This window comes from Gadus morhua, chromosome 1 (genome assembly GCF_902167405.1).
Source record: "Gadus morhua chromosome 1, gadMor3.0, whole genome shotgun sequence".
Classification (NCBI taxonomy): Eukaryota; Metazoa; Chordata; class Actinopteri; order Gadiformes; family Gadidae; genus Gadus; species Gadus morhua.
In genome coordinates, this window is record NC_044048.1 from 18899937 (window position 1) to 18926121 (window position 26185).

Consider the following 26185-nt stretch of genomic DNA (forward strand, 5'->3'; position numbering starts at 1 on the left):
ATTTTGGATAGCAAAACTATCCACAGGTCTCTCCACATGCCCACTCAAACAAAGCTAAATAAGAGGAGGATGATGATGGAAACAATTAAATAAAGAATTTCTAAAGCGGACCAATGTTTGTAACAAGAAAACATTGGTTCACCCACACAATATGATAGAAGGGTTAATCATAATAATAAATGGTACTGTTTCAAATTAAAAGCTTGGAATTACAAGGAGCGGATAGCATGCGGCTACAATTTCATCCTACATGGAGTCACACACAGTACTTGACGACACACTTGCTTTAGAAAGTTCAGGCGTGGAAAGGTTCTTATTAAGTATTAGTAGTCTAATCTATTATATGACATTCCCTCGAGTGACCCCCCATCATGGAAAGAAAACACACAATTTGCTCATTTAGAAAATATACAGTGCATTTTTTTCCCTTGAACGTGTTATTTAAATGACGAATGACACCAATTTTTTTTTACGTACACAAGATATTTTTGCTTTGTCTCTAAAACATGCTCTTATGTACAGTATTTTGTATAAACATGCAGTATTAACGTGTATGAACTATGAATATAGGCAAAACTACACATCGATGGGTGGCTTGATTGCTTGCATGTGGTCTTTTCTTTAGTGTTGTTTCACCAACGGAAAATAAGGGTAGGAGGAAAGAAATGGTATACATTTGAATCAAAATTAAAATACAGGAAAACATTCAACATATTCCAAAATCCCAACCACTTTTGGACGGGCCGACTACATTCGCACCCAATTCAGTCGCATGTGAGCTGATAGGTTGTGACACTGGCTGGTGCTCACAGACGGTGATCATTGTAATTCCCACTTCACATTTTGTTAACATCTATTTAAAATCTAATCAATTCACACCGATTTACTTTTCACCAATTTCTCCTCCTCCTTCATTAAATCCTATCCGTTTCATTTGGTCACGTAATTCAAAGTGACTCTCAATTCGCAATTGTATCTCTGGCAAAATATTAGATGTTTCATATAAAAGTCACAAGCCTACACTGGAACCAATTACACTGTGTGAATTCACTTGGGGGGGGGAGGGGGGGGGGGGGGGGGGGGGGGGGGGGGGGGGGGGGGGGGGGGAGAGCAGCAATAGATTGAATCGTGTCCCCCCCTTTCAGCCAGGGAGGACTTTAGTAAATTGAGGCTTCTTGTCTTGACATGCCCACACACAATTCAATCTCACAGCATCTCTTTTACAAAACCACCTTGTTAGGAGCAGTGTCGGCTGCCGCAGAACACAGTAGTGCAATTTAATTCAGCGGTTTGGTAATGCGTGTATAAAATACACATAGATCAATGCCTTCCTCATATGCAATCTAGTAAAAAAAAGTCTTCATTCGTACGAATTCTAAGGTTAATATAGACCAAAATAAATAACCCAACAAAACATATGTAATTCAATAAATAATTTCATGGAATATACTCTTTTTTCTATCATCAAATCAAACATTAGTTTTAAAATAAATAATTAAAGCTCTGATTTTTTTCTTTCTTTGAGAGATAGACGTTCAACGCAACATTTTTTGATTTAAAGTGCTTGAGGAATAAACCTTTTTTTCTTTTCAATTCAATTTAAATAGATAGATGACGCTTTATTAATCCACAAACTTCTAATGTACCCCACCGGGCATTAATAAGAGTTCTATGACTGTATCTATTTAACAAAGAATCATTGAACAATAAATAACACTGACATCAAACAAACAAAATTAATAAGATGATGAGGAAAAACACCACTAATCGGAAGGCGTCCCTGGTAGTTGAAGAATTGCTTATTTTTGTTGCTTGGAAGGCTTGTCTCCTTTATGACTGAAAGACGGTTATAGGGATCTCTGTGAAGTAACACCCATGTAGCGAGTCCATGACCGATGGCAGTAGCACTGAACAAGTGACGTATAGAATCACAGGCATCGGAGGAAGGGTGGAGGTGGAGCAGGTGGTGGTGGGTGGAGGTGGTGGCAGGACGGTGACGGGGACGGGGACGGGGGGTGTAAGGTGGTAGATTGCGCAACAGGTTTATAAATAACATGTTGCGTTTGTTTGTTGTACCTGGTCTCTAAAGTAGTACCTGCTGTGGTGTTATTAAGAGACGTCGCGCGTGATGAAGACACAGGCTCTCACACACGGGTTCAGTTTGACACTTTACATCTCTCTCTCCTCTCGCGCTCTCTGGCGACCCATCGGTCCGTTCTCCCCTTTATTACTAATAAGCGGACGCTATGCTCGAACCGTACAGAAATGGAGCACAAGGTGGTCAAACATGTCGAGAAAGAAAAGTCGAACGACACTGCTCGTCAGGCGGAATCACAAGAACCCGTTTAGAAAAAAAGGCATGGAGTTTCAGATTTCTCTCAGTGTTCCTGAGAAAAGGGGATGGGGGAGGGGGAGGGGGAGGGGGAGAGGGGGGGGAGGCAGTCAACCAAGGAAAACGGCAGTGTGGTTTCTGTGGGTAACGGGATCTGTGGCTAAAACCCTACTTTGCTACCCAGCTTCTAGGAATGTATTTAAATTTTGTTTTTTTAAACAAACAAACGTAATCATCTAGGATGACGATTGGCAGGTGAACGGAGTGGCTCGCGGACGCCGCTGGACGGCCCGCTTGTGTTGTCCCTCTATCGTATGGCAGTATAAAGCATTATTATTAGAGTCAGAACTAGTATTAAGCGTTATTCTAAGCAACTGTGTCACTAAAGGGAGGATCGGAAGGGGGGGAGGTGGGAGGAGGAGGGGGGGGGGGGAGAGGGGACACGATCACGAGTGAATACATGGATTTCTCCCTCCCACCTGTCGGTGGGGCCCCGGGGGGCCCCCCTCGTTCCTCATAGGACAGGTCTGGACACTACAACCACAACCCCAATACAAAAATATATCTAAAGGAAAACAACGGAGCATCTGTCCATCGCGTGACTTCTGTCTTCTTCGGCTGTTTTTGATTTAGTTTTTCCGTTTTCTTCAACCTCCTCTTCCTCTTCCTCTGCTTTGTCTTATTTTTTTTATTTTTTTTTCGTTTTGTCTTTCGTTAGATGGCATGGCTGTATATAGCATGATATATTACTGGAACACGTAGATCTTTTTTTTCTTCTCTCCCACGATGTCAAATGCATGATCTATGCATTTTTTTTTTTTTTTTGCAATGGCAATGGTCGGGTTGGGTGGGATTGGGAGGATTGGGGATGGAGAAAACAGCAGGGGGGGGGGGGGTTGTTGCATGTGGGTGGGGGTTTAAGTCTGGGGAGGGGGGGGGGGGGGGGGTAGTAGGCAAACAGTTGGGACTCGATGTAAGGGTGAGGAAATGGGAGGGAGGAGGACAAAGGTGTTGAGAGGAGGGTTGAGAGGAGTAGGAGAGGGGGGAGGGAGAGGAGCAGGAGGGAGGGAGGGGGGGTGTAGGAGGGGAGAGGAGGAGGAGCAGGGGGAAGGAAGAGGGAGGAAGGAGGCGCACTGGAAGTTTTACTTTTTGGCATTGAGCGCGGCGAGGGCCCCGTCCACCTCCTCCTCGGGCTGTAGCGGGTGCCACTGGGCGATGGGGCGCCGCGGGTTGGCCAGCATGTCGGACCAGTGCTTCAGGCCCAGCGCCGTGGACTTGCTGCCCACCCACACCTTACCGATGGCGTCGTTCTTGCCGATCTTGTCGTAGTCGAGAACCGTGATCACGGCTTGGATTTTCTGAGAGAGAGAGAGAGAGAGAGAGAGAGAGGGAGAGAGAGAGGGAGAGAGAGAGAGAGAGAGAGAGAGAGGGAGAGAGAGAGAGAGGGAGAGAGAGAGAGAGAGAGAGGGAGTGAGAGAGAGAGAGAGAGAGAGAGAGAGAGAGAGAGAGAGAGAGAGAGAGAGAGAGAGAGAGAGAGAGAGAGAGAGAGAGAGAGAGAGAGAGAGATGTTATCACGATCGGATGAAAAGCAAATACACACGCCCAGAGAAGCACTACACAAATATAGCATGTTTGACTTCGTTTTTTCGTCTGTTCTTTACGCCGTTTTTTTAATGCACAGGAGAGTCAACAGAGACGCACAGGAACGTCGGTCGAAGAAGACAGGGAATGGAGCGTAGCACATTCCCACAGGGGGGATCGAACCTGGGTCACTAGAAGGCGTTACGCCGGTTAGCGCATTAGCAAGGTGAGCTTAGATATGTATTAGTGTAACGGTGTGTAAGGAGCTCAAGTTGCACCCAAGAACCAAGGAACACAAAAACAAGATGATAAACATGCCTGCTCCACTCCAGGACTTGGCCGCCTCTTTCTGTGTGTGTGTGGGTTAAGCTGCTGGCGCTAATGCTGCTGGAACATGCTCCGGGCGGATGGTGAACTGGGGGGGGGGGGGCCTTGTAGTTTCTCACCAGCATCAGGGCAGCTGCTCAGTGGTTTACCTGCATCTGTTCCAGAGGAATCTCAAAGCTGAAGGACTCGTTGTAGTAGGGGTTCAGAGTGTTCTTCTTCACTGTCGTCTTCTTCTTCTTCAGACGCTTGCCGTTCTGCAACAGGTTGATCTTCACGTACGGATCTGGAAATAGAAACAAGCTGCAGGGTGAATACACAAATAAAAAAGGCAAAAGCTCCATCTATCCCCCACAGCTTATCGTCCCGATTTAGACATGGCGGTAACACCGCCACGGGCCACCAGGGGGCAGTAGAGGTAATACTGTAACGCACGTGAGAGTGGACCGAGCCAGTGCTGAAGCGGAACACAACGGACCAAATGGCTGTGCTAACAGATAACAGCGATGGACTGGATGCACTCTAGCCCGAGGGTTTAAATGCATCTAGTTTCCACACACAACGTGAGTCGTGCCCAAGCCTTTGTTTCAAGGTATCATTCAACGAGCACACCATAATACACCTTGTTCCATCAAACAATTTATTTTATATTTTAATGAATGGATATTTTCGTGCTTTTAGTTGATGGCTGAAGTGCTGCGTGTGAATCACTGGTGTTATTAAGCTGATTAAGGTGTCACAAGTACGCTAACTATGATGACGATGGATAAATCCCTCTCTCTCTCTCTGTCTCTCTCTCTCTCTGTGAGCGTGTGAGGCTTATACCTGACAGTCCTCCCACGTCCATTTTCTTCAAATTCTTGGCTTCCAGAATACAGATTGTAAGTTTGCCAGCAGTAGGCACGTAACGCAGAGAGATGCAAATGTCACCCAGCTTCTCTGGCTGTGGAACACCAAGCAGAGAGGAGAGAATGGTAAATATAAATTACTCAACAAATAGACAGAACAAATTAGAACAATGCACACACCCACACACATATGCATCATTCAATGTATGATTATATATAGTCGGAGAGTAAATCAAGCATCTATAGTTGCCGTTTTTTTGGTTGCAAAAACCTGGATCTTGAATATTAATGATCTGGTTAATCACATTCACAGCGGTAGCCATTCCGATGTTAAAATATCTTCAAAAGGTTAAAATAATTATGCTTAATCACATAACGACAATACAACCAGGTAAACTTAACAATAAGATGATCGGATACATGATTATGCGAGCATATTTGCACACAACATTTCCTCAGGCACCATGCTCCCTGGTCTTAACAACATCAAACCACACACAGCAAGTAACACAAACACAACAACAAACACAGCAAGAAAACTAGAACTCCTTTGAAGAGCTCCTGGAGAGCAATATTCAATTGGTTTCTGGACATCATGCAGAGACACAGACAGAAACAGAGACAGAGATAGAGAGAGAGACAGAGACAGAGAGAGAGAGAGAGAGAGAGAGAAAGAGACAGACAGAGACAGAGCAAGAGACAGACAAAGAAAGAGACAGAGAGAGGGACTAAGAGAGACAGAGACAGACAAAGAGACAGACAAAGAGTCAGACAGAGAGGGACAAAGAGAGACAGACAGAGACAGAGAGAGACAGAGACAGACAGAGAGAGACAGAGACAGACAGAGAGAGACAGAGACAGACAGAGACAGACAGAGACAGAGAGACAGACAGAGATAGAGACAGACAGAGAGAGCATCTGACCTCCTCCTGGTCTGCGTTGTCCAGGTCCCTCCACTCCTCGATTGGCTTGGCCAGGTCAAGGGTGTTCATGGGGAACTTGAGCTCCCCGATGACATCGTGTTTGGAGAAGCGATCAAAGTCATACACCGACATGACCAGAGTCTTCCCGCCCATTTCTTGGAAGGGGATCTGGTAAGAGACAGAGACGAGACCGATACCACTCAGATAACACTTTTCATCTACAATACACCGGCGCAATTCCTCAGCCGTTACCTAATCATACCAACAAAACCTTTCATTGTTCCAGTGAAAAGTGTATTTGCTTATGAAAAAAGGTTAGCTTAGCCTGTGTCTATGCGAGCAGTCTGTTGCCTTTCTGACAAGATAAAACCAATTAACTTGCCTTTTTACAAAACGCTGCATCAGCATTCTCCTTTAACCAGATTTTCTGTCAAACTCTCCTTGGCACACCGCTACCGCACATCTGCCTCACTTCATTATTGGCGGCCATTGTCGCCTGTGTCTACTTCCACTCGCGCTTATTGTATTACAGTCTGGTCTGGTGGCGCTGGTAATTAAAGGAGGAACGGTGAATCACGGCGGCATCTCTGAAGCTCCGGTTTAATTAATTATTGATTAATTATAAAAATGGAAAAAACATACCTTGTAATACCGTGCCCACCTACAGAACATAACCTATATTCACAACACCATTAATCAGTTCCATCACTGGCAATGGCAACTGTGATATTGTAATAGTGTAAAGCAATTAGAAGAAGGACAATTACTAACTGTTTCATTTTCAGAGCAATTAAAACAGAATTTGTAAATAATGAAGCACTTCTCATATCCTTATTTAATGACAGGTCTCGTTGTGAAGCTCTCTATCACATTGCCATTCTCAAGGCCTTCCAAAAAACAATATTGTGTTTCTTACTGAGAAACCAGGCTTACGTTTGAGATACCAGTATAATACTCTGAATAGCCTTTGAAATCCACAGCTAAATAAAAAAGTCTGTAGTTGCCAAACCACATCCATCTAGAACCTGCCCTCAGCACTTTCCCTCTGGCAAACGGCAACAGCCATTTTGAAAGAATCTCAACAGACATAATGATTGTCGTTACTCTACAGCGGTTACAAGGGTCGCCACTCGAAACAGAGAGTATTATCCCATCTCATAGTCATGAGACGGGTTTGTTTTACCTTACTGATGACGTGTTGCTGCAATAGTAAAGCTCTGCGGTTCAGAGAACATGCATTCAGGAGTGATTCTTGAATATAAAGTGCATTATAAATAAAATGTATTATTATTATTATTATTATTATTATTCAGCTCTGACTACAGCCCCGCATAAAAAAGTGACGAATCGAATCACGGCGGTGGGCCTAACATCCGTGAGCGTGACCTAAACCCCAGGGCTCGGCAGGCAGTGGGCGGCCACCGCTTTAGCCGCACGCTCCGACTCTCATCATCACCTCACCTTGAAGACGAAAGTCTCGTTGAAGGTGGGATTCAGTGTCTTCTTGTGGACCTTGGTGTCGAACTTCTTCTTCTTGTCGGGGAGGACAAAGACCTTGACGTAGGGGTCGGACGTGCCGCCGCTGTCCATGGAGAGGAGGTCGGCGGCCTGGAGGATGCCCACGGTGAGCTGGAGCCACACGGGGGGGAGGGGCAGTTAGACCGGTGGGGGGGGGGGGGCGGGTTAGCTGAGCCTAATTATGTCGTGTTGGATTATGCTTAAGGTGGACAGGACGTCAACGCTACACTCAGTAGATTAGCATTAACGTCGAGACAAAGGCCGGGAATGTGTTCATTAAACAACAGAGTATCCAAACCGTTTTGATGCGTTTTGTGTGAAGGAATCTTTCGCTTTGTCGTATGAAGACGCCACAATGCCACAATGAAGTTAAGCAATTCTGTTGTGCAAAACATACATACTTTCTACACGTTTGTGTGGCTTTAGTTGTTTGCTAATAAACACCTCATTGAGATAATACTAAAATATATGAGAAATACAATCATTTTACATCATTAAGCAGACGCTATTATCCAAATTATCCTATTTTACACACATTCACACACCGACAGCAGAGTCAACCATGCAAGGCGAAACCCAGCTGGTCGAGAGCAGTTAGGGTTAGGGGTTTTGCTCAGGAACATCTCGAAACTCAGTTTGGAGAAGCCGGGGATCGAACTTGCAACCTTCCGGTCACTGCGCCTCCTGAGCTAAGCCGACCCCATGATCAGATGACATTCCCCCCCGGCCAGGAGCTGTCACCTTGTTCTCCTGGAAGTCATAGTCGATGGAGTACTGCAGCTTGCCCAGCTTCTCCTTCTCCTTCACCTCCTCCTCCTTCTCGTCGCCCGTCAGCCCGATCTCCGCGTCGTCGTCGTCCTCGTCATCCTCCTGTTGTTTCTGTGGTGGTGACGAAGAGGGGGCAAGCGACAGGAGAGAGAGGGGGAGATGGAGTGAGATGGGGGGGTTTCCTCAGCTGTGTCGGGGGTTGGGGGTCCGAGCCGTCACCATGTCCGTGTTAGTCCCACCACCTACCTGACACGTACCCCGGTCTAACCCGGGAGGTGGTTAGTGAGCTACTGTTCAACCATGACCCATGTTGCAACCCGACTTGATTTCACTATTCTCTTGGGAGACACCATTTGCTGTTTTGTTGTGCTTTATTTTTGTCAAATAAGATGACGTGTGTGTACATTTACACACATGTTTTTGACAGGGGGCTTTCAAATGAACGATTTGGCTTCTGTATTTGATGTTACATCTATGTCAGACTAAACTGGGAGTCATCGGAGTCATTGACTATTGTTCTGTCATGTAACTGAGAACAAGATCGAAGGTTTTTCCCGTAATTTAATAAAATGACCCTGGATGCCACCGAAACGTCATACATGAGAGGCAAAATGAGCTCTTGTCAAATAACGGTTAATTTCGTACCATGGTATGTAGTGAGAAATATGAGAAATCATATTAAATCCATCCACATTTTTAACCGAACTAAAAAACTGCTACCAGTCCGTTTCCATATTCTCATGGTAATCAGTCTCTCTCCTGCAAGAGTGAATGATATACGTGTACTGCACTTGAAAGCGAATAATTTAATTACAAATAATTATAGGTATAAAAAAGGCGGCAAAAATTAACTCATGAGTCACATCATAATTATGGGTATCTTGAATAATTGTATCTAGATATTGTGTTGTTATATTAATTGAATAATACCTTTGTTTGTGCAAAATGAAGAAATCGGAATGACATTGTCGATTTTCAGATTTCAATCTCTAAATTAAAACCAATCAAGAATTTGTAGAAAATATGATACTAAAGGGAATTTAGAAAATCAATCAATCAATAAATCAATGTTTTTAGAGGTCAAACCTCTGATAGGGCCTGTAAAATTAAATTAATCATGGGATTCTTTTTTGGGGATGAGACTCAACAGAACAATAGTTCTGTAAAATCTGAGATTAACTTAATAATACCTTAACATTGGGTAATAAAAACGTTGCAGATCAAACACAACTATGTCGCCCCATAATCACAAATCATTTCACGATTAATAACTAAACAATGACCAAATAAAACATGACACAATGATTAACAAAATGCCTCCAAAATGTAGGCGAACGCTGCATTGTAATGTTGTGATGTATGCCTAACGCTGGTGTTAATATCCCTCCTTTGATATCTTCTGCTGTTGACCCAACATCTGCTCACCTTATGACAAGACAATATTGGTCTATCTTTATCTTATTATCATATCGCAAAGCATAATTCATCTGTTCAGACTGCTGCTGATAAGCCGTTTCCACAGTGTTCACGCTTCGGTGATCTTATCCTCGGAAAAATGCATAATTCCAAGAGACAGATTGATGGATAAAGTGATGGCAGCCAGATAGATAAATACATGAATTGTTGTGAGGCATCTAATGTATTCAGTCTACCACTATCATTTAGTCTGTGATTTTAACTGCCGATCCTGAATGTGATCCAAATGGAAGACCACCAACGATTTCTCCAATAATTGTTGGCAAAAGAATCAATACAGGTGACATTTAATTGTCATTCTAAAGCCAACACTTCTCCCCTCCAGGAGAGGCCATGATTAGTGGGTTAAAAGTAGTTATCTCTGAGGGATATATCAAAGTATATCTTGAAGCATGCGCTGAACGCTAGATCGTATCACTGCATGGCCTACTTTCCTATGGCTGTCTTCGTGAAATAACATTGACGTCCTCTTAACATTGGAGTGGTCAGCTACTTACTGCTTAACTGGGAAAGGAATGGGCACAAACACACACACACAAATAAACATACAAATTCACACAATGTCCAGAAAACATTCACACACAGATACACAAATACACCCTGGATTCATCGTCATACACACGTAAGCAGACACACGTAAAGTTTAAACAAACAAGGTTAAAGAATTTGTGCATTGCAAGAATCCCAGGCTCTCAGACTGCTCACACACACACACACACACACACACACACACACACACACACACACACACACACACACACACACACACACACACACATTAATACTATAAATACCACATGTGCCATTCTACATCTCTAGGTTGCTAAATGCTTTTCATTCAAGCATGCCAGGCCACAAAATGCATGGGGGGGGGGGGGGGTATTTTCCTATAATTTTTTTTAATAAACTACATTGGAAGTTAGCTAGATATATAGACTCTTGTTTATCCTCATAAATTGTCCCCTTTCAAGAATACGAAAGTAGAGATGAATGTGCTTTGTGTGAAATGTAGAGACCATGCGTTATCAGAGAGCCTCGGGTTCATTCCAGCTCTGGGTGGGGGTGCGACGGTGTCCCCGCGGTCCAGATGGGGGTACGCCCTGCATTCACGACCCCGGGGGGTGGGTCTGCGGCGACCGATGTGTGCGGTTACGAGTCGTGCAAAGCCAACGCGCTACGTCAATACGCTTGGTGTTAAAATAGCCAATCCAATCGCCCTGTGAGTCAGTGGTGTTCACCGCACACGAGAAAAACCCAGAAACCGGTGGGCAGACATTCAGACCCACCGGTCGTATTAGGGACCCCCGAACCCTTCAGGAAAAGGGGGTCCTGTTGCCTAACATGTCAGCAGCAGCAAGGGTCCACTAGTCAAATAGTTACTCTCAAGTCAAGTTGCGGCCATTCAACGGAACCTACTGCAACGAGGCGGATGGTGGTGCTTGTCAAGCGTCCAGCCCCCAGTCCGCCACAGAACTATGAGCATGTTTACACACGTATGTGTATCCATCCATGTGTGTGTGCTTGTGTTTGCGTGTGTGTGTGTGTGTGTGTGTTCACGTACTAATGAAGTGTGTACTTTGTGGAGAGAGCCTAGTGTAAAATAAGAGCAACGTTTAACCCGAGGTTCAGGCTGTGCTGACCCCAGCAGATGGCTGTGGTGGAAATAAGCTCAGAGTCCTGTGACAGGGAGAGGTGCCCCGGTGGCTTGACAAACAGCCCAACATCGCCGTTTGCACATGCATGTTAGTGATCGCTAGGGAGCAGCTCGGTGCACTCTGCATTCATAGGCAGCATCAAGGGATGAGCTTCGTGGTCATTTAGACCAAAAAAAGAAAAACAGACTTTTTTTTTCAAACATCGGCACCATTTGAATGGTCAAGACAGAGCGGCTGGTGTGGCATAACAGCTCAGTGGTAATGAAAGCAGCGTAATCGCACCCCCAAAGACTTCTCAAGCACCCTCAGCACCTACAAGCTTAGCAAGACTTAACGGAAATCAAAGAAAAAAGAAGCCATAGCACTCATTGTCTGCATCACCGCATCGTCATCATCATCATCATCATCCACCCTTCCGATCCCAGCCCCCCCCCCCCCCCCCCCCCCGCCCCTCCCACCACCAGCACCCTGGCTGTGGCTTACACAGAGTGGCCTGATAAGGGGGCAGAGCCGCGTGCTGTCAGACCTACCGTTGGCCGAGACGTCCACCACAGTCAAGATACACGAAGCACACATAAGACACAAAGCAGGAAGGAAGGAGAGCAGAGAGAAAGGCAGAGGTTGAACTCACAGCAGACACCAAGTAACGGTAATCACAGCAAATGCGGTCGGCTATCACAATATAAAAGAGGCGCGGGGAAAATGACATGTGTGACGACATAAGCTAGGCATGGCAAAGATTAGCATTAGCCTTTTGGTAAACTGTGCTTAATCGTGCAATCATGTATCAATGATATGAAAAATGTATTAGCTGGATTACCAATTATTTAATCATTTGAAATCGTCCACGTCATTTTCCAAGGCCCAAAGCACGAGATACACACATTACATCCAATGACAACAATTACATTCAGGAGCTGTCTCTTAATTCTGTTGGGAGATGACTCACAGTGTATTACTATGGCCTGTGTGACATACACGGAGCAAAGTCGCTTAATTAGCCTTCATTATGTACCCAACTGTTCATGTATCATACTGTTTTATTCATGTACCATACTGTTACAGTTATTATTTATCATATTGTTAATGTATCATACTGTTAGATCATCATGTACCATACTGTTACAGTCATAAATCAAGCCTTGCTTATGGGTTTTCATTATCTATAAAGTTATGGTAACGGTTAGAGCCTACAGCACAACCAGAGTCGGGTACGACTGCACTCGCCTTCTAACTGGAAGTGCGTGAGTGCCCCGTCGCCATGACGACAGAACCTACCTCGCCCCCCTTCATGTTCTTCATGCCCAGCTCCCCCTTCCCCTTCTTGCCCTTCTTGTTCTTCTTCTTCTTGCAGCAGCACTTCTTGATGATGCAGAAGCAGCAGGTCAGGATCAACATGGCTGCCACCACTGCAATGGCGATGATAGCCCAGGACGGCACTGGAGGAGGACAGACAGACAGACAGACGAGTAAACAATCGTACACAAACAAGGAAAAGAGATTTGCATTGGCGGCATTTTTCACACCAAGCGACACACGATGACGGCCTGAAATTTGGCGAGCTAATTATGTAGGCTACTTGTCTTGATGATCAACACGTCTAGTGAAAGGTGCTAAGATTGCAATTAGAATGGTTATTAGCTTAGTGGCTGTTAGCAGGGAAAAGTCTTGATCAATAAGTACTAAAGACATTATGTGTCTGCCAGCAGAGCCCACAGGGCAGCGGGGAATCTCATTTGGAAACCAGAGCTCGGGGTCACATCGATATAAATTAGCTAAAAACCCGACACGCATGTGGACGTCATCGCCGTAGCGACAACGACATAGAAGCAGAAGAAGAGCATCCGCCCGCTTCTACTCACGCGGGATCTTGTCGATCTCGTTCAGGAACTTGTTCTTGATCTCATCGAAGGCGTCGTTCTTGCTGACCGACTCGGTGGAGTTGTCGGCCGAGGTGGGGGCCATGGGCTCCAGGGCCACGGTCAGCGCGCTGGCCCCCGTGGGCTCCGGGGCCACCATGGCCGCCGGCGGCTTCTTCAACGCCTTCCACTGGCCCGACATCTAGGCTGCTCTTCAGGTCCCTGCAGACACAACACAAGGGCCAGATGGTCAGGAACGCAGTGATACCGAAAGGGACATTCAAATCGTTCATCCCTTTTACTGCAGGGAATGTAATACTTTGCATGGCAAAATGTACTTCCTCAAAACAACTCTAAATGTAAGATGACTTACTTAAACAAGACACAATTTAAAACACTAATTTGTTAGTTAAATACATGAGGTAGTAGTAGCTTTAGTAACTATCTAGAAGCAGTTGCACTTCTTCTTATAGTCTACTTGTGATAACAGCATTATCTGATTGGAAGTCGTTATAGATAATATTATAATTAGTAGCAGAGGAATTGGTTGGTAAACATATCAACATCTTGATTTCCTCACAAGAGCTGTGCGAGAAGCATTCTGCATTCAAAATGGCTGCCTTCATGAGTGGCATAACAAGCCCACTCATCACTAGAGCACAAGCATTGGACTCTAGGCAGCTCATAACCACTCTGAGAACATAATGGTAATTGTTGGCCAAATTAAAGATCACCATCTGAAAGCTTAAATTAATCCATTGAAAGTCATCAGAGATGCAATCCATGCTAGCTCAGAGACACTCGTAGTCTTCTCCATCACTGTTTACCCAAAACAAGATGGCAAAGCAAATTAAGCAGACATTTGAAAAGAAGAGCAAAAACCAGCTGTCATGGTTAATTTAACTTCATTAGATGGATGACATGTGCTGAATTTAATTCAGTGTTGCTACTGGTTTAAAAAAAATTACCGGATTTCTTCAAATGTTGGCTCATTTTTGAACATGAATTGAATGGCAACAAGTGTTATTCTATTCAAAAACACTTTGGGTTGTCATTTTTATCATTTAAGAAACAAAATTATATTTATATATTACTTTTTTTTTTCTAGATCTTTGTCCTATTTTGCTAAAATATAAGATCTAGCTGCATTTGAGTTTTTTTGAGTTAATTTTTTTTGCTTTAGGTGAAAACATTTTTACAATTATAACCTATGTTGAAATTAGAACAAATTGAGGGCTGGATGATGATTAAGACAGCTTTGCTATCAAACAAGGGCCTAACCTGGGTTGTATAACAGAGAATCGTGAGGTAGATAGAAAATAACTAAATGATCCTAGCCGGTGTGCTGGCAGAATGTTCCACCAGGCCGGACCATTGTTCAATCAAAGCCCTTATCAGTTCCAGAAATCAAACTGTGACAAGTGCAGCGGGCCTGGGGCTTGTGTACCATGATGACTGATTGGACAAGAGGCGGGCTTCCCCACACAGAGAGAGGAAAGGGAGACGGAGCAAAGGCACTGGGCTGTTTGGAGTGGGTTTTATTAAAGCCGTTTGAGGACGATTCGGGAAAGAAAAAAAAGAAAAGAATCAAGGAAGAAAACTCGTTCCTCAGTTCTCAAGCGGCGATGTTAATGCTTCTATTTTTTGCTCAGTATAAATTATTCACAGGGAAGCAGACAGGACAGATAGAAGAGGGAGCTGTTATTATTCAGCTACACATGCGAGTGAGGGCCATCTGGGTTTATCCAGAGCATAAATCTAATGTGTGTGTGTGTGTGCGTGTGTGTATGTGAAAGGTAGATGGTTGTGGTCTGTGTCGGCTGCCCACTCCACTGAATCACCTATCAAGTAGGCCCATCGTCGACCGGGAGCAGGTGATGGCCCCTCCAACACCCCACAGAATGATGATACGGAACAAACTCCAACCGGCTTTGCCTTCACACCAACTGTCATCTATTCTGCTGAAAGCTGCATCACACCTACCCCAGCACCTCCACCAGCGTCACCACCACACACCTGCTATCGGCTACCCGTATAAATCTCTTTCCAAGATTCGTTCTCTATTTGACACCCCATTCTCTCACTCTCTCTCTCTGTAACACTCATTTGTGTCTCTCTCTCTCTCTCCCTCTCTCTCTCTCTCTCTCTCTCTCTCTCTCTCTCTCTCCCTCTCTCGCCCCCTCCCCTCTCTCTCTCTCTCTCTCTCTCTCTTTCCCTCTCTCTCTCTCTCTCTCTATCGCCATCTCCCCCTCTCTCTCCCCCCCTCTACTTTCTCTCTCTCTCTCCGTCCCTCCCTCTCTCTCTCTCTTGCGTCAGCCCCACGCCCGGCCACAAATGAAATGAAGATTCAGGGTTGTGGCGTTCGAGTCCTTTATCTCCTCCGTGCTCTCCGGTGTCAGCGGGAGCAGCGAGCGAGCGAGTTCTCTACGCTGTAAGATAGCCCCGTCGTCTTCGCCCTCACAGCCTCTCCACTCAGCCCCTCTCTCTCTTATCGCACGCCCGGTGCATGAGCCACTAGCAAACCGCAGCAAACAGTAGCAAACAATGTCAATATAAGGGCACGGTATTTACGGCTGCACGTACTGGCAACCATGATGTTTGTTTTCCAAGCACCGAGATAACGAGGTCTCCGTTTACGAAGGATCAGGCAGCTTCTCAGTACGCGTGTAAGCATCGCACCACTGGGGTCAGATAGATATTACACTCATTGAGGTCCTTGTATCTGGGTTATAATTATTGTTGAAATCCAAACAGGTGGAGTTCAAACAGGAGCGGGCCGGGGGCACTGAGCAATGTGGCTGCGGGGAATCAGCAGACGCTTATCGACCACACACACTTGGAAGCTAATCAAAGGTCCTCTTGTTTATCTTCCGGTTGAACCCCCCGGCAGCCATAGGAAACAGAAGTAGGGGAGGGTAAAAGGTAGATGTTTTTGTCTGCCGAAGGCCAACGCAAAATGAGGGCAAACTGCGAAGGGTGAAATGAGATTGCGTTTCTCTGTGTATTTTTCTAGAAATATACGCGCTGAGACTGAAAACGCAGGTGTTGATTGGAGGCAAAGATGGACCCTAAGGAAACACTTAGAGACTTGGAAAACATTACTTTGGAATTGAAACTAGACAAAACATTGGGATTTGTTCATAAAGTGGGTTAGTTCATAAAATGATTATCGATATAGATCATCACATCACATTATTTGACATGTACAAAAAAAAATCTTTGGTTAAATGTTTGATGTTATTTCAAAGGATGGAAATTGCAGGAAATATTAATTTTATTAAATATACGATCAAGTAAAATATTTGTATGAATCATTAAGTCTAACTTCTAGAGGAAAATGTTGAGAGGCTGTTAAGACAGGAAGTGGAGACTCAGAGTGAATTAGCCCACTTATCACCCTGACATAAACAACAAAGTATTTCTCTGCACACTTTTGAAGTGTGTGTTTAGACTCAAATGTAGACTAAATCAATGGCTGTCAGATAAAACGAAAGCTCACCAAAAGCCGTCACGTAGGCCTGCGTGCCTGATCTTGGCGGGCTAGTGTGTTAGCCTTGGGGTCTCGACAATGAAAAATATCTCCAGCGTCAAGTTATTAGTAACACCCGGAGAGAGAGAGAGAGAGAGAGAATGAGAGAGATGGGCAGAGAGAGAGGGAGGAAGATTGAGATAAAGAGAAAGGTAGATAGATAGAGAGAGTTTCTCGTCCTGCAGCCGTTTCATTACAGAGCAACAAGTAGTACAAGAATTAATTAACAAACTGCTTCCACAGACAACCGTCTCCTTTGTCTTTCCCTACCGCTCACAACTTGCCTCATCTCCACTTCACACAGCTGCCTGCTAACGCCCAGTCTATAACCAATTATTTTGTTTGTGTGTGTTATTGAGTGTGTGTGTGTGTGTGTGTGTGTGTTTTTGTTTGTGTGTGTGTGTGTGCGTGTGACTGTGTGATTGAGTTTGTGTGTGTGTGTGGGGGCGGTCTGTCTGTATTTGTGTGTGTGTTTGTATGTTTTTGTGTGTGTGTGTGTGGGGGTGGTATGTGTGTGTGTGTGTGTTGGGGGGGTGGTATGTGTGTATCTGTGTGTGTGTGTGTGTGTGTGTGTGTGTGTGTGTGTGTGTGTGTGTGTGGGTAAGAGAGAAGCGAGGGATGAAGTAGTGAGGGACAGAGAGTGTCCATGCGAGCGTGATGGGGCCTGATTATGTTTTCCTTGCGGTGATAAACTCGACGTACGCCCCTAGTTCTTCACCATCGAAGCTGTGAACAGTGTTTACCGTACCGCTGCTCAAAAGGCCTGACTTCATACCGACGTGAAATTGGTTGTGAAAGCGTGTGGCTGGAGCTGTTGGCATATTGTTGTGAGCGCTGGGGCGGCAAATGAAGCCTTGGGAAGCGGGCGTTGTGAAAGGTTGTCGTGTTCAGGGAGCAGTGAACACCGCAGCATACACTGACTGCTGCTTTTGTTGTCTATTAAGTCCTTTACCACTAACCAGGACCTGATAGATACCACGCAGTTCTAATATGACACCCAAAGAGCCATTCGACCCTCCCCCGTGCCCCCTGGGACCTCCTGCCTCCTGGGGACCGGGCTGCACTCAGCTCCTCACTAAGATGACTTTACATATCACCAGTGTTTTTTTTCTTTAAAGGTGAGCCAAACGACCCTATTGCTAAACAATAAGACCCGTTGGAGGTTGAGGGAACCCTGTGTTTCATCGGTGACCGGCCTCGTTCCCGGTGATTCATTAGCCTAACTAACTGGTATATGTTGCGGGGGCGATGAGCTACGGGCTATATGCTGAAAGTCAAGTCCCATGAGTTATGGGGGCTATTAATCGGGACTAATCTCATTTCCCCTGCCACGTCACGCCGCCCTTGTGCTGGTGACAAATGTTCACACTAATGGAATACTGGCTCCACAACACGCAGGTCACCGTCGGTGACCCTTGGCCTCATCCCTTTCTCAATGTTTAGAATCAATAGATTAGAGTTGATTCTTTTGACACCGCTTATAATTAATAGTTAACCGAATTAGAGGCTTGTTTACCGCCAACAGATTTTTTTTATTCCTTTCTTGTCCATCTTTGCAAATAGCAGTCCCTCCTTGCATTGCATCTCTCTCTATCTCTCTCTATCTCTTCCTTTCTCTACATCTATTGCCTATCTCCCTGCCTATCTCTCTGGGCGGCATGGAGCTCAGGAGTTTGAGCGGGTTGGCTGGTAACCTGAAGGTTGTTGGTTCGATCCCCGGCTCCTCCTAGCTGAGTGTCGAGGTGTCCTTGAGCAAGGCACCTAACCCTGACTGTTAGCTCACGTCCTGTGAGGACTAGAGGCAGGTGGGATCAGTAACCCTCTCCTCGAAATCTACTACTGAAGATGAATGAATTTCATCGCTGGATCGACAATTGGGCCGGTCCAGCAACTCCCAACGGCTAGCCGTTATAGGAGCATATAACTGTACTGTGTCTCTCTCGCTCTCTCTCTCCCTCTCCCTATCTTTTTATCTCTGTCTCTCTCTGTTTCTTTGAAAAGTAGTTGGTACACAGACAGAATGTGAATGATTATAAATGTTCTGGCTGGAGCACAATGGGTAGCCTGAGTGGGCCGTGGGGTCAGAGGTCAAAAGGGTCAACCCGGGGAGGGGTGCTTTGGTGTTCGGTTAAAAGAGACATAATGCGTACGGTAGCTTTGTATGTGAACTCTCTGTAGCCCCTTGGCGTGGTGATTGACTCTCGGTGAAATGGGCCGAGAGCTCTCTCACAGTCAAGACGTGACCTCATCTTGGCCTGATTTTAATGACATTACAATGGGGATGATGAGGCAATGGATGTAGCACGCTCATTTACCAGCTTGAAATGCTGTGGTGTGCATCGAGCAGCATCCAAAAGCTTTCATGTTTAAAGGTTAATCAACGTATTGATGATGGGCGGACATATGCATCTATGGTTATATTGTGTGTACTTTACACCAAGGTCCAATTAAAGATGTTACCCATTTGACTATGTTGCTTTTGTAGCTAAACCTGCGTTTAAGCATTTATTTTTGTAAACCCTGACATTCAGTTGCTCTGTCAGCTTTCAAATGCCCTGTCAAATGGTCTGAAGTATCAGAAACCTGAAAATATCAGTCAAACAACAAATACTGTATGATTGTATCATTAACCTCAAACAGAAGCCCAATTCAAAAATGGATCCATCATTTGTTTTAAATCGCATCCAATCCTTTCTTTCTACAACAGCCCCTTTTGGGTTCAGAGTGTTATTCCAAAACATTGCGAACAACAGCTCGGTACATTAATAACAGTATTGCTCCGACACTATTGTATTTCTCTGGGCTTTCAAAAATACACACAAACGCATTCACATGGCCGAAATGGCTACAGTGAATGCCTTCAGCACAACAAAAAAAAACAGCAATAACCCAATCACGCGAGGCTGCCAGCACACCTGTCACGGGAGTGGGGCTAAAAGCACACCATTAAAGGAGTCAGAGGAGCCAGATGATCTCATCCAGGAGCAGAATAGGGGCCACCTCAATATCTCTTGCTGAGTGCAGAGACCCTGAGGGCGGTCTGAGGGGGGGGGGGGGGGCTTGTGGGTCATTTACAAACCTCCTCTCCTCTTGTGTGGCTGAAGAAATGTACTTGTCTACTCTCACCTGCAGCTGATTGTGACTCAGCTGTTATCTGGAGACCGCCCTGAGGTGAGGTGCAGGGAGGAGGCGCTGTGTTTTAGATGCAGCCCCCTGAGCTCCAGCAGGGAGCGTTTACAGCCAGCTGATGTGCATCCTCCCCCCCTCTCTCTCTCTCCCCCTCCCCCCATTCTCTCTCTCCTCTCCTCTCCCCCTCTGTGCACAAACCCCTCTCGCTGGCCACTGATAGGCCCTTTAATCAATGTCACCACGATCCCCTCCCTGACCTGATCTGCATGGGAGGTACAGAGGGCTTCTGCAGCAATGCAGATAGGACGGGTTTGTTTGAGATCCTGGCCGGTCTCACCATCAAAGCTCTCTCTCTCTCTCTCTCTCTCTCTCTCTCTCTCTCTCTCTCTCTCTCTCTCTCTCCCTCTCCCTCTCCCACCATCTCTCTCCCTCTCCCTCTCCCACTCTCTCTCTCTCTCTCTCTCTCTCTCTCTCTCTCTCTCTCTCTCTCTCTCTCTCTCTCTCTCTCTCTCTCTCTCTCTCTCTATTTCAATAAAAGGCGATGCATAATATGCATCAAAATGGTTGGAGAATGTGTGTCAAACGTTGTTGGTAATCAATTTCATGGCTTTTTATAACCGCATATACGAATAAAATGCTCTAAACGGTATAAAGGTATACATAAATAAATACATAAATGAATACAAAATAGAATGATAGATAAATAAATATATATCCTTCACTATATCTCACTTTGTATAAAAGTCCTCACAAATGCAAAGAATACACACACGGGCGCACGCACACGTCACACACACCAGCACGTCCTCCCTGCTGACGGAGGGATCAACGTGATGAGAGTGCAGCGTCAGCACAGCAGGGGCCGGTGACCTAGGCCCGTGTAGCCCCGCCACCCAGCACCGTCAGCAGCGCTACCAGGGGTCTACCAGGGGTCTACCAGGGGTCTACCAGGGGTCTACCAGGGGTCTACCAGGGGTCCGACTGCCCGGGCCGGGGCTGGACCGGCACTGCTCCCTCCCCTGGCTCCCTCCACATCAGCCGGTTGAACTGGTGGTTTGATGATGTATTCTTAAAGGGGGACACTGCGGCATATTTGTCTGTATATTGTGGGATATGAGCGCACCATCGCACCATTGCACGCATGCTGCTTTAATGGATGAATTAGATTTGACCCAGTTGTGGCGTATTTCTTTGTGACGTTATGTGTTTTGTATGAAAAATGCAACATCAAACAGTCATAGTATCGTTCAAATACACAAATTAGATTAAATGAACTGTTATTAGACTGTTGTGTGTCTAATACAAATATCAATAGTGAGACTGTGACGTATTTCATGTTTTGGGATGTGTCGGATGCCGCTATTTCGGTGATGAAAAATGACAGAATGTAAGACGTTTTAGCATGAATTATTAAAGTAGTCTCAGAAATTCTCAGAAACCAAATGTAGAGGGAGAGGACTTCAGTGACAACCCTCCCCCACCGTGAGCTTTTCTCCAGCAGTCAGCCAACGGCAGCTTGGTTGGGAAAAGGGAAGGGAAAAAATTTAAAATATCTCAAAGAGGAGGATAACTTCAAAGCATCTTCTCATCTCTGTTGAGGTGTGTGGGAGAGAGAGTGAGAGAAAGCCAAAGAGAGAGAGAGAGACTTAGAGAGTACTGTATTCTTCAGTGAAAGAGAGAGAGAGAGAGGGGGGGGGAGCCAATGAGACAGAGAGAGAAGAAAGGGGGGTAAGAGAGAGAGAGCCCAAGAGAGAGTGAGAGAGAGAGAATGAGACAGAGAGAGAGAGAGTGAGCACGAGAGAGAGACTTTTTTTAGTGTGCGAGTGAGATAGAGAGAAAGAGAGTGTGAGAGAGAGAGAGAGAGAGAGAGAGAGAGAGCGAGAGAGAGAGAGAGAGAGAGAGAGGGAGAAAGTAAGAGAGAGAGAGACACAGAGAGAGAGAGAGGGAGAGAGAGAGCACGAGAGAAAGAGAGATTGAGAGACAGAGTGAGACACAGACACTGAGAGACTACTGTATTCTTCGGTGTGCGAGGCTGGAGAGCTGGCAGCAACGTAAAGTATGTGCCTTTAATGAGCCTCAGTGTTTGAACGCATGGTGGGAGAGAGGGAGAGAGAGAGAGAGAGAGAAAAAAACGAATAAAACATCCGTTTGGAGTATTCTTAGTATCACTTCACGCCGAGAGGTAAACACATCCCAGGGATTGATGATCTGCGTTTGCATGAGGGATATTGTATTTTTGCATTCCCGTTTGGCCACACTCGGCTGTTTTGCAGTATCCTTCCAATGTTTGTTTGCAGCCCTAATGTATTCTTGTAATCTTTACCTTGCTTGGTTACACGAGCGGCCCAAACACGAGGGGAGTATTGATTTGCTCTCTGATAATAGCACACGCTGGGATATGGATTGCACTGAAGCCGACTGTAGGCCTGCTTTTAGATTCCAGGAAGTTACCTAAGGACACTGGAAGAATGTGTAAGATTTACAATTTGGTCATTTGGGAAATCTCAGAAAATAGTAACGGGTTCATATATGGAACAAAACCCCTCCCAAAAAAAATATGTCATTGCGAAGAGCAAATCATTGCATAGTGATTGTGTTAGGGGCTTATGTGTGTGTACAATTGAGTTATGTAATGAGCAGGGATGTGACTGTACTCTGTATCAATTAAAACACGATGAAACCCCAGTGCTCTGGCAGGCAGCATCGTGCTGCAGAGCCTAGCCCCAGCAGCAGCAGCCAGTGCTGTGCGCCAGCAGCCCAGGAACAAGGCTTTGTCCTTGGTACTGTCCCCCATCAAACCACTGTCTCAGCCCCACGTCCCACGAGGGGCAGTGGAGGAGGAAAACACATCCTGCAGCACTTTATAAAATCCCCACCCTCTCCCTCTCTATCTCTCCCTCGCCTTGCCTCTCTCCCAATCCCTCTTTCTCGCTCTCTCCCTCTGCTGGTTACTCTCCCTCTCCTTGCCTTTCATCCTCTCTCTCTCTCTCTCTCTCTCTCTCTCTCGACCCATTTCTCTCTCTCTCTCTCGACCTATCTCTCTATCTCTCCCTCTCCTTGTCTTTCTCCCTCACCCTCTTTCCCTCCTCTTTCCTTTCCTATCTCCCTCTTCAATCTCTCTCTCCCTCTCCCCCTCCCTCTTCTCTCTCTCCCTCTCCCCCTCTCTCTCTCTCCCTCCCCCTCTTCTCTCCCCCTCACTCTTCTCTCTCTCTCTCTCCCTCTCCCCCTCTCTCTACCTCTCCCTCTCCCGCTCCCTCTTCTCTCCCCCTCATTCTTCTATCTCTCCCTCTCCCCCTCTCTCTACCTCTCCCTCTCCCGCTCCCTGTTCTCTCCCCCTCATCCTTCTATCTCTCCCTCTCCCCCTCTCTCTCTCTCTCCCTCTTCTCTCCTGCTCCCTCTTCTCTCCCCCTCATTCTTCTATCTCTCCCTCTCCCCCTCTCTCTATCTCCCCCTCTCCCCCTCTCTCTACCTCTACCTCTCCCTTTACCTCTCCACGCTCCTCAGCACAACTGTCAGAGCGTTTTGATCTCTCGCTGCCCTCCTGTCTCAGAGGACGGTCGGGTGGAACCGGGAGCGGACATCTTTTATTTTTCTTACTCTATGGATCCTCCATAGAGTGCTGTGCAGCTGTGTTTCTTTTGGAGCAGCGTGTGAAGGGGGGTGAGGGGGGGTGGCGTGTGTGCCAGCATCACCAGTGTGGCCATAAAGGATGGTGAGAAGCAGCTGTCACGAGGGCAGCCTCTTGGAAAGTGTCCAGAACGAGAGAGAGAGAGAGAGAGAGAGAGAGAGAGGGTCCGGCTACTATGAGTATCCCACCGCAGATAAGAGGACCGGGGCTCGGTCCACGGGAGAGGGGGGGCGGCGGCGGCGGCACTGTGTATGCAGGTTAACCGGACGCACAGCTCTCCTGTACACAGAACCCATGGCTTCATATGCAGCGAGAGTGCATTGGATTAGGAAAGGCATGCGTGAACTGTGGAGCGCCTAATACTGGTAATCAGGTAAAACAGATATGGGCTGATGGAGGCAAGGCATCCCTGTCCCTGTACCTCCACTGTGATACGCACCATTTAGCCCTCTGAAAAGTTTGGAACACATACGACCGTAGCGTAGCATTCACGATACTGGCGGCGCATCTGCACCCCAAGAAAACAACATCCCAAGGATGATATCTTTTTGAGGCACATTGCAAAACACGGATTAGACACATTCTCTGTCCCGCTCTGCAATGTTGTACCCCTTAAACCCCGTCTGGCTCTGAAAGGCATTCCACATGAGACAGTGTTGAGACTGAGAAGGAAGAGTTAGAAGAATACGGTCTTACCAGCGCTACAGTATCTCCTTGGTAAATCCTGTTTTCCGCAACGGGTTAACCCATTCACCACAGAGGCACGCGATGGTGAACGTCACTGTGTCTGAATCACGTCCCTAGACCGCTCTCCCATCCGCCGAATTAAACTGCTGCGCTCCTCCTCGCACTGTTTCCACTGCAGCACTCCTTGCATGCTCTATCCTACACACACACACGCGCTCACACACACTCATGACAGTGACTACCCCCACCTCGCCTTCCCTTGATCCCCCTCCTCCTCCTCCCCCTCCTCCCTCTCCACCTCCTCCTCCTCTCCTTGTTTCCCTTTTCTCTCTCGTTACCTCCCCTCCCCTAAATGGATCGGTCCTCCCTCTCTCTCTGCTGTTCTCCCCTGGTCTCTCCCCTGCCTCCCTCTCCCCTCCCCGTCCATCCTACCCTCCGCCCGTTGCTGATTGGGGATGCTGCTCACAAGGAGGATGCAGCAGCACGCTATGCCCCCCTGGTCTTACACAAAAGGGTAATCAACCAAATAGACAACATTACAGATGCTAAGAGTTTCTAAACCCGCCCCCTCAGTCGCTGTAAACCCGGAACACATTACTACGTTCACGTCGCTAAGCTAACCGGCTAACCTGAGCATGTGATGTTGCTAAGAACCTGATCATCATAGTGCCTGTGTGTCAGGATAGGACCGTTTTCTTTTAACCAAGGTTTCTTTTAACCATGTTGAGCATATATTGCAAAAGACGATTGCTGGAAATTATTGATGCATGTGTGTGCACACGGGTACGTTTGGCCATGAGAAAGTGTTTAAGTGTTTGCTTGCTTGCGTGTGTGTGTGTGTGTGTGTGTGTGTGTGTGTGTGTGTGTGTGTGTGTGTGTGTGTGTGTGTGTGTGTGTGTGTGTGTGTGTGTGTGTGTGTGTGTGTGTGTGTGTGTGTGTGTGTGCACGTGTGTGTGGGTGCGCCTGTGTGTGTGTGTGCACGTGTGTGTGTGCGCGTGTGTGTGCTTATGTGTGTGTGGGAGGCTGGGTGGGTGGTTGGTTCATGTACAATATGTGTAATCCCGATCATGTATTAATGATGAACGATGTCCTAGGACATTGTGCCTCGGTATAATATAAACCACTGCTCTCCAACGTGTTAGAATATGTCAGCCGTATTTAGGAGGCAGAACGGAGGAGCTCATCGTATTACCAGCCTTGTCCTCCCCCACTAACCCGGAGGAAGTTTCTGAAGGAAACCACATTCTCGCTCTCTCTCTCACACTGGTTTCTTAATGGCTTTTTTTATTTATTTTGGAGAATGATGTCTCAGCAAAGATAATTTATTCAGACACAGTAACACGGAACGAAAAACCGAATGTACTTGTGTGTATATCACGTGAATTTGTGCAAGCGTGAGGACGTGAGTGTGAATATAGGCTGATGATGTAACTGTTTAACTGGGGTTTTAATGAGTGAGTGTGACGCATTTGGACTCTTTACACCATCATGGAGCCAGCCAGTCGGGAACCCTCAGGGCAATGTCGTATGAAAATGAAAATCGTAGCCTCCTTATTGGCCAGTAATGGGTTTGGTAGTCGCGCTCGGAACCAAAATCAATACTGCCTCAATCGGAACGAAGAGCAGGGATGTATAGATCAATTACCCCCCAAAAAAAAAGACAGAGGTCACACACGTCAAGCGCAAACAGCCTTTGAATCGCAATGTCGAAAGCAATCATGGCCCAGAATGCCAGTGTAAAGGACTGCGACACACCAACCATTAGCACGTCTCCACCAGGAGAAGCGCCTCTTATAATCCTCCCAACGACGTTTAGATTAAGACTGTACCAACCTGTCTCGCTTGCATAACAACTGCTAAACAGCCTCTCTCCGTCGTAAACTGGGCCAATGCGTATCAAATATTCAACACGAGGCCCGGATATTACC

At 46.2% G+C, this 26185-nt stretch overlaps 1 protein-coding gene across 6 annotated transcripts in view; it reads right to left on the reverse strand.

The window, feature by feature from the left end:
* Positions 1 to 3141: 3141 nt before the first annotated feature.
* Positions 3142 to 26185, reverse strand: part of LOC115552023 (synaptotagmin-2) — a 50828-nt gene continuing 27784 nt past the window's right edge. For 4 of the 6 annotated variants that reach the window (XM_030367744.1, XM_030367736.1, XM_030367727.1 and 1 more), the window contains 8 exons: positions 13288 to 13506; positions 12704 to 12864; positions 8268 to 8405; positions 7470 to 7637; positions 6009 to 6176; positions 5063 to 5180; positions 4390 to 4523; positions 3142 to 3690 (listed from right to left, as the gene is read on the reverse strand). In XM_030367744.1, coding sequence (XP_030223604.1) covers positions 3475 to 3690; positions 4390 to 4523; positions 5063 to 5180; positions 6009 to 6176; positions 7470 to 7637; positions 8268 to 8405; positions 12704 to 12864; positions 13288 to 13486 — 1302 coding nt within the window. In that variant the 5' untranslated portion in view covers positions 13487 to 13506 and the 3' untranslated portion in view covers positions 3142 to 3474. Of the gene's footprint in view, positions 3691 to 4389; positions 4524 to 5062; positions 5181 to 6008; positions 6177 to 7469; positions 7638 to 8267; positions 8406 to 12703; positions 12865 to 13287; positions 13507 to 24266; positions 24527 to 26185 lie in introns of those variants that run through there. The other 2 variants (XM_030367750.1, XM_030367757.1) reach the window with 2 other exon arrangements.